General features: G+C 35.7%; 1 protein-coding gene across 3 annotated transcripts in view; it reads right to left on the bottom strand.

The window, feature by feature from the left end:
* The window catches only part of COG6 (component of oligomeric golgi complex 6), an 86,954-nt gene that overhangs the window by 45,758 nt on the left and 32,055 nt on the right, over positions 1-9,141 (bottom strand). For all 3 annotated transcript variants that reach the window (XM_006154205.3, XM_006154206.3, XM_006154207.2), the window contains exons 11-12: positions 7,300-7,364; positions 3,313-3,404 (exon numbers count right to left, since the gene is read on the bottom strand). In XM_006154205.3, coding sequence (XP_006154267.1) covers positions 3,313-3,404; positions 7,300-7,364 — 157 coding nt within the window. The remainder of the gene's footprint in view (positions 1-3,312; positions 3,405-7,299; positions 7,365-9,141) is intronic.

Raw genomic sequence — 9,141 nt, 5'->3', positions numbered from 1 at the left:
AGCAGGCTGGTGTGACAGCCACACAACAGGCTGCAGAGTAACTTGTCTAGACTGGAGGAGAATGAGGATTCTATGAAGGTACTGGGAAGGAGGACAGAGGGGCTACTTGATGTCTAAGACTATATGGTAAGTGTCAAGTCCATTTAATCATTTGGATCTGAAATAGCGAGAAAGGCATAGGAAAACAAGTAACTACAAAAAGCAAGGCGATTCTTAACACTAAGGAGAAAAGTGTTACAGGAAAGGTTATGCAATTCAAGTACGCTAGATTCTCTGATTTCAAAGCTTTCTTTCTTTTTATGAGAGTTTTAATGTACACGAGCTAAAAATTTTCTTCCAATCTCACTGGGTATTCCTTCCTAGTTTTTGTTGTGGGTTTCTCTTCCTTTTTTTTTTTTAATATTTATTTCTTCTGAGAGAGAAAGTGAGAGAGAGGGAACAAGGAGAAATGGGAAAGGAAGGAAGAGGGAGAATAGGAGTCCCCAACAAGGTCTTTATGCTGCAAAATCCACCCTAGCCTGTCAACAAGGATCACGGGCACACACAGACAGCATGTACTGGAAGTCCCCAGAATATGAACCCAGGCCCTTCTCATGTGGTTTCAGCACCATGCCACAATGCTTTACTACTGAACCACCACAGCTAGCACTCTCCTGTTCTTGACCTATAAATATTGGAGCTCCCCAGGACTCTGTCACAGGCCCTATTATGACACTCATTCAATTGATCTTACCTACTTCCATGCCTTTAACACATATCATCTATGGGATGAAAACTACATTTATAGTTTCAGCTCTAATTTCTCTAGTTTATCTGCTTACTCAACATTTCCTACAGTGTGTCCACAGGTACATCAAGTCTGACATGGCTAAAACTGCACTGAACTCCTTCCTACTCACCCATCCCCATCAATCCTGTATCCAGGATTCCCCATCTCAGCAAACAGCAATACCATCCACACAGCCGTTGCAGTAAAAAAGCAAGATTTCACGTTTGACTCTTTACATCTCATTCCAAGTACTCTATATACATGTCCCATTGGACATAACATAAAGCATCTCTGGAATCAATTACTTTACAACACCTCCAAGACTATCGCCCTAGTCTAACCCACCATTCTCACCTCAGAACCACAAACTGCTTCCTAAATACCCTTCTTATTTCTCCTTTCACCCCACTAAATGCATCATCTACAGAGTACTCTAAGTAACCTTACACCATAAATCAGTTCAAGTTCCTCAGCCTACCAGGACAGAATAAAATCTTTACCATGGCCTACAGAGTCATATATGATACGACCTCTCTTTACCTTTCTGATTTCATGTCCTCCTACTTCTTTCAATTTACTACCCTCTAACCACTGGTCCTCCTTCTGATTCTCTAAATTACAAGCTTTTCTTAGCTTCAGGACTAGAGTATTCTGCCTAGGACAATCTTCTCTAAGAGCATTTTATGCCCAACTCCCTCAGATTATGTAGGTTTCTGTTCAAACATCATCTGCACTGAAAGGCTTTCTAAAAGAGTCACACACAGACACATACACATACACACACACTGACACACACACACACACTGACACACACACACACACTGACACACACACACACACTGACACACACACACACACTGACACACACACACACACTGACACACACACACACACTGACACACACACACACACTGACACACACACACACACTGACACACACACACACACTGACACACACACACACACTGACACACACACACACACTGACACACACACACACACTGACACACACACACACACTGACACACACACACACACTGACACACACACACACACTGACACACACACACACACACTGACACATGCCCTACCTATACCTACATGGTCATTCCCTATACTTTCTATTTATTTTCTCCTACTTTAATTCTCTTCAGTTCCATTACTGCTATCTAGAAATTATTATTTTATACATGTCTAATTGTCTCCTTTATGTAGCTTCAAGCTCTGTATTATTCATTGATGTTTCCTTAGCACACAAGAGTGACAAGTCTATAGTCAACTTTTCAATAGACTAAATGAAGAAATGTGTGAATATGTAGAAAAAGTACATGTAAAAGATTCTTACTGTCATGTTCGATATTCTCTGCAGAGAAAAATTATAGTTCTGAACCTAAGAATCTTTATCATCAGAATCCACTTGATTTTATTTCTAGCATCTTCTGTATGACAAACTGAACTATCAATATCTTTAAATGTAGTACCATCATGAATATTACTAAATAAACTATTTTAAAAATTATTTTACCACCATCTTTTCTAACACATCATTCGATATGCTTAGCTGCTTTTAGTTGCCTTTGTGTTTTCTAAATATTTATCATTCTCTTATTTTAGGAAGCCTGTATCATTAAAATTGCAACTAATTTACTGCTTTTTGGTCATGGAGAAAGATAATAAATTTATATCTAAAATGTAGAGAGGACCAACACAAATCCTTTCTCAATTTTGCAGCATATAAAGTTTATTGTAGCACATAAAGTTACTGATCTGTAAACTACTGATCCTTGAAAGTCTCCCAGATCTATTAGTTATAACTCTCGGATTTTAACAGTTAGCTTTCAATTTCTGATACTGCCATACTGGAAAATTTGTAAATTTTAATGGAAAAATATAGAAACTATAAAAAATATTGTTTAGAAGGACATTGTTTTAATCCAACAACACATTTAACATGATCTTATCATGACAGTTACAACAAAAATTAAGTGTATATTAACTAACATGCAAAACAAAAATGAATGCAAACTTTCAAGTCAGAGATCACATTTTAGATAAGTACTTCCTAATCAGATAAAGTTGGTTTTATATAGAGAAGATAAAGTTATGGCTTCTTTTTATGACTAAAAAGGAAACTAAATGATAAAGAAGACTTTAGGTTACTTACATCCAGAATAGGACATTTCACTCATTATGCCCTATTCTGAGTTTATTATATGGTTGCTCTAGTTGACACAGATCTCTTTTACTAATGCAGGAAGACTTAATAAATACTTTACAATAACTTATATCTGAATATAAGGGGTGTGTGTGTGTGTGTGTATGTGTGTGTGTATGTAGCTATACTTAGAGAAAAAAAAGAAATGACAGGGCTTCAAGGTATAGTATGCATAAAATGTATATAATAATTCACATGGTATGGATGTTCTACTATTTACACTAAGTCATATACATGGTGAAAACAAACAAAAACATTTTACACACGACTATAACCGAAAAGAAACATCACCTGGAACCTAACAAGCACATTTCACCATTCCACTTACCTGATTGTATGGTGATAAAATTTGAGGAGATTAGAAATTTTATAAAGTAAAACTGCCCCAGGTTCAGCAACTATTACTTGTTCGATCCGAACCTATTAAAATACGTGAGAAGAAATTAAACATTTCTTTTTTTTTGGAGAGGTTTTCGCTATAGGGCACGTGCGCATGCCAGACAGACAGAAAGAGACAGAGAGACAGAAAGTGAGAAATCCCCCCCCAGGGGGGATGGTCATGCCGCAATCCCTTCTCCTCCATTCTCCTCTCGGGATCTTGGGCACACACGCACATGCGCCCAGCGTGAGTTTTAAGCTACCAGGTCTGGGACGTGAACCGCAGTCGACTACGTGGGAGTCCAGCGACATAGCCATTACGCCAACTGCTGGTCCCAGAAATTAAACATTTCTTAAAAGTATACCTTTATGCATGACATGGTATAAATGGCATAAAAATTATAGGTAAAATTTTATTGTAGAGAAGACAAAATACCTCTAAATAAGAAATTTCTGAGTATTAAGTCATAGGAGATGGTAAAATAAACATTTTAACACAAAAAAATGACCCATTACCTGCAAAATTTGGTTCAAGGTAGTTGTTAACAGAAATAACAATACAATGAGATCACTTGGAGGCTTATCATCAATATATAATGGAATTTATTTCAATACTAAATCACAAAACAGCTGCTACATTCCTAAAAATACATTATCAGTGAAAATACATCAGTCTATTACCAAATATTCAGGAAAAAATGATAGAATTCTTGTCTTTAAACTACAACTTTTTCTATTAATTAGTGAATAGGAAAGTAGAGAACTCTTAAAATAGCACTAACATATTTGCAACTACTACCCAAAATCAGATCTAGTTCAGGATTAACCTGATCCACTTTAGGATTAGGTAACACAAATCTTTTCTAAATAATAAATTCCATCCCATTGTCTCCCCCCACCGCCCCAAAAAAAGGGCCAGTAGGTGACAAGGTGGTTAAGGTGCTGGACTCCCACATAGCCAACCATGGTTTCATTCCTGGGCCTGGTTTCATTCCTGGGCTTTCTCACTCTCCATCTCTCTCTCTCTTTCTGGTCAAATTGAATAATAATAATAATAATAAATAAAATAAAATAAATAATTCTTTAAAAAAATAAAATTCCATCCCTCACTCAATTTCCTCTTACTCTTAATTCCTTCATTAATAAATACTACCTAAACCACACTGATACATGCTTATTTACATACTGCATTAAATCTGCCTTTAAGTTGCTACTTACATTGTATTTTCCTTCTTAGTTTCTAAACACAAAAATAGACATTGTATTTTCTGCTTCTTTTACATTTCTGCAGTATAGAACAGTATACATAGAACAGGTGTTTAATAAATGCCTTTGAAAGTTGAAATTTCTCTGTTCTTAGATTTTGCCATATGTCATAATGCCAACAAATGTGATTTGCTAAAATGAGATTTTATAAATGAATGTATATCATCATACAGAAACATCTTGGACTGTAGAAATCAATTTACCTTTACATTAATATGTTTATGAAACTGATTTTTTTCTTTTGATATAATGCAAAAGACTAGCTAAATACTGTCATACCATGATCATAAGTAGGTATTAAATTTTTAAAATTAATTTAAAATTTTAAAAAATGTTTAATTAAAATGACATTTTCAGACTTAGGCTCAGCAGTTATTTAAACAATATGTTCTACCAATAAAAATGAGACTTTTTTTTTAACATTCAGTTTAATTTTTTAAATTATTTTATTCAGTTTCATTTATTCATTCATTCATTTTAATTTGACCAGAGACACACACACACACACACACACACAAAGAGAGAGAGAGAGAGAGAGAGAGAGAGAGAGAGAGAGAGGAGAAAGTGAGAAAGCAAGCCACCAGGTCCAGGACTCAAACCATGGTCGGCCATGTGGGAGTGTCCAGCGCCTTAACCACCATGCCACTTGCCGGTCCCCTAAAAGTGATACTTTCTGGATATAATTATTAGATCATCAAGAAGTCATGACGTGTTTTTCTATGCAAAAATACATCATGACAAACCAATAACAAAGAAAAATGTAAGTGATGTTCATTGCAGACAGACTTGTCTGGCAGATCAATAACACCATGTCAGCTATCTGGCAACCTGACTTCTAGAATTTGGAGGCATTGAGAAAATACTCTTTATTCCAATTCTCTTAAAGGAGAATGTAAGGAAGGAGGTGAGAGAGGTAAAAACGGAAAAGAAAAGAGGGAAAAAAGGAAAATAAAAGAACTAAGAAAACAACAACTATCTCTCACCACACATAGGACGATTTAGAGGGAAAGTTCACCCTTTCAGCTACAACATAGAATATAACAGAAAGACTAAAACAATCAGAGTTACAAATGGTACTCCAAGTTTGGTTTGTTTGCCACAGAAAAAGAAACATTCTGTCTTAATGAGGACTGTATGAGAGGCCAATCATGTTCTGCAAAAGTCAGTGGTCACAGTAAAAACAAGAGACAAGAGAAACAAAAATAAGTAAACAGGGTAAAAGATACTAAAGAAGTGGGTGGCAGGGGCAAGTTCCTAATGGTGTAAACAGTGGAGGAAAAGAATCATTAGTAGAGCTAGAGAACAGTAATGAGAACAAGGGCTCAGATAGAAGACCAGTGGAACAGTCCCTGACACACAGTAAGCGCTTAATAAATTTTAACTGTATTGTAAGAAGTGGCACAGATGATAAAGGCGGATATGAAAAATGGGCTTCAGGCCATCTGCCAGCAAAGTAGCTAAAAAAGAGATAACAGAACCCTGGCTCTCTCCAAGGTCAGAGAGTACTAGAGCAGAAGGAAGGGCAAGACGACAAGAGGAGAATGAGTATTCGTGCTTATACAGAAGGGGACAAGAGAAGAAATGAAGGCTGAAAGAGATAATGACAAGCCACCTTTACCTTAACATCACAGAGTGCTGCTAAGGGTGGACCTATGTTCCCAAGTAAATGTTAGCAATCTGTAGACACAGTGACTGTATCATATAAGGCAGAATTCAGCTCTATTTTCCATGTCATCTATCTTTGTAAATATACCTAGTTTCATAGACTGCTACCATAGTTTAAGAAGGTCAGTTATTTTCAAAAGAGAAAAAAATCCAAATGATAAACATTTTGTGTACTGTTAATACTATAAACAGATGCATGTTCAAAAGATCTATGATGGTCTAAATCTATCAATAATATATTTTAGACATTTTAAATTTTTTTCCTCTTGGGGAATACATTTAATATAGTGTTGAAAATACTTTATGATATTTTCATGGAAGGTTATATATAGCTCATAAACAAAAAATCTGTTGTATAAATTTTTTTTTTTGAGAGGTTTTTGCTATAGGGCGCATGCACTCGCCAGACAGACAGAGAGAGACATAGAGACAGAAAGCGAAAAATCACCCCCCCCAGGGGGGATGGTCACACCACAATCCCTTCTCCTCCATTCTCCTCTCGGGATCTTGGGCACGCACGCACACACGCCCGGCGTGAGCTTTAAGCCACCGGGTCCGGGACGTGAACCACGGTCGACTATGTGGGAGTCCAGCGACATAGCCATTACACTAACTGCTGGTTCCCAATTTTTTAAACCAAACATTTTAATTTAGTACATCAATTTTATCTGTTCCTTAAATCTATTTCTAGCTCTTAAAAACATACCCAAAAAAAGTCCATTGCTAATATAGCAATAAAAACACTTTGGGTACTGAAAAAAAATCAATTATGGGAAATATAATCTGTAACAAATAAGGCAATATATGCAAATGAAGGATATTTTTAACTTTTTTTCAAAGAAAACTGGAAATGTTTATTTTAAAATGTATTTAATTAGCCTACATTAATGTGTTAATTTGACAAAATACTGTTTGAAGTCAAGCAATAAGTTTCTTTAAACTCATAAGGATATGATGATAATCAAGCCATATACCGTCTAACACACATAAAAACAAAATATTTTACCTTCAGAGGCCTGCATACTCCTTCGGTGATATGCCCAACAACTTCTTGAATATTTTCTTCAACACCTAATATAATTAAATTATTTTCCATGTTTCACATAAGCTCAAAAAATCAACAAATAATAATACATATAATTAAAGCCTCTAATAAAATTTCAGATAATAGAAAAATATTTTACCAAATATGGTACCTTTTGGGACATTACTAATATGTTAATAACTAGTGTGTTTCTAGACAACCTTGTTAGTTCATTTAACTGCTGAATAAAATACACATATTTCTGGGGCCAACAGATGGCATGATGGTTAAGGTGTTGACTCCCACATGATCGACTGCAGTTTGCGTCACAGACCCAGCAGCTTGAAACTCACACTGGGTGTAGGTGCATGTGTACCCAAAATCCCAAGAGGAGAATGGAGGAGAAGGGACTGTAGGATGGCCATCTTCCCTGTGGGGTGATTTTTCATTTCCTGTCTCTCTAATGGGAACACGTGACCTGTAGCAAAAATCTCTCAAAATAAATAAAATAAATATATTTCTTTGTGAAAAAGAATAAGCGCATGAGACAAAGGATAAAAGGCTATGAAAAACACGTATGGAGGTAATATGAAGATGTATTAGCATTTGTTTTATGAACACCTTCTTTCAGACAGTTGAACTGAGCTGATAAGCTGAGGGCATAAAGTTGAAAAACTCATCTTGTAATCTACTAGAAAAATGATATTCTCTAAATGTTGACTATTTATCAAGCACTGTAATGAGTACTTGACATTTACTGCTTATAACCACCTTCACTTTTATGGATGAAGAAAATGAGGCTCAGAAGATTTAAGTCATTCTCACAGAACAACCTATTTCATCCAACTCCAATCTATTTCATTCCTAACCCTTAACACTGACTCTCATATATGCTTTTCTAAAACCTCTTTGAAAAATACATTCTTTTAATCTGGGTAATTAGAATAATAACAGAAAAAAAACTTTAACAAATGTACTTTGTGCCAGTCTAACATATTTTTTGACTCTGATCTGAATATTAAAGAGTTAACAACTATGAAAAATCCTGAGAGGAGAATGCAGGAGAAGGAATGGGGAGGGTGGTGCTTTCTTACCCTCCCAATCCCAAATATTATCATCACCAATTTGTACACCAGCCTCTCCTGTAGACCATGTGATGAACCACAGTGATATGTGACCAAGCTATGCAAAATAGTCAAGTAACACCAGGTCACAGTATTTCTCCTCATTTTCTATCAAAAAAGAACATCTTTTAATTATGCACTAAATACTCAAACTCTAAAAGAAGTATTTTAAAGTAGTTAAAACTAAGATTTGAAATTAAACAGCAGCAATTCTCAGCAATAGTAACTTTCTTCCTTGAATTCAAGACAAAAAATTTTAAGCACACTTTATACACGTCATAATTATTTTTAAAATAAAAGCTTTAAAATAGTCCCATGAAAATGAGAAAGAAGGTTGGGGTAATAGAATTGAAATAATCAGTAGCTTAATGACCTTAAGCAAGTCATTCAGCCTGTTTTCTCAGATAAAACTTAGATAAATACCACCCTCTGTCTTTAAAGTGTCAGACTGAGGATCTGAGATATGCTAGATGCTCCAGTCATTTCTCAAAAGTGAAGCAGAGGAGTGTAGGCTTGTTATGGAAAATAAAAGTATCCTCTATAAAACTGTCAACAGTTGAGTGACAGGATGAAAGTAATGGAGCAGAAAGTCTGTTAGCAGCCTAAGTGGGTACCTAGAGAAAGGACGATGAAGTAGGGCGTTTACTGTACTATCTAGGTGAAACGTTTATCTCAGTGAAGAAGACAGAAATGAAAATAG

Source organism: Tupaia chinensis, unplaced genomic scaffold (assembly GCF_000334495.1).
Source record: "Tupaia chinensis unplaced genomic scaffold, TupChi_1.0 Scaffold000402_1, whole genome shotgun sequence".
In the NCBI taxonomy this organism is placed as follows: Eukaryota; Metazoa; Chordata; class Mammalia; order Scandentia; family Tupaiidae; genus Tupaia; species Tupaia belangeri.
This window is presented reverse-complemented; position numbering and strand designations above follow the sequence as displayed.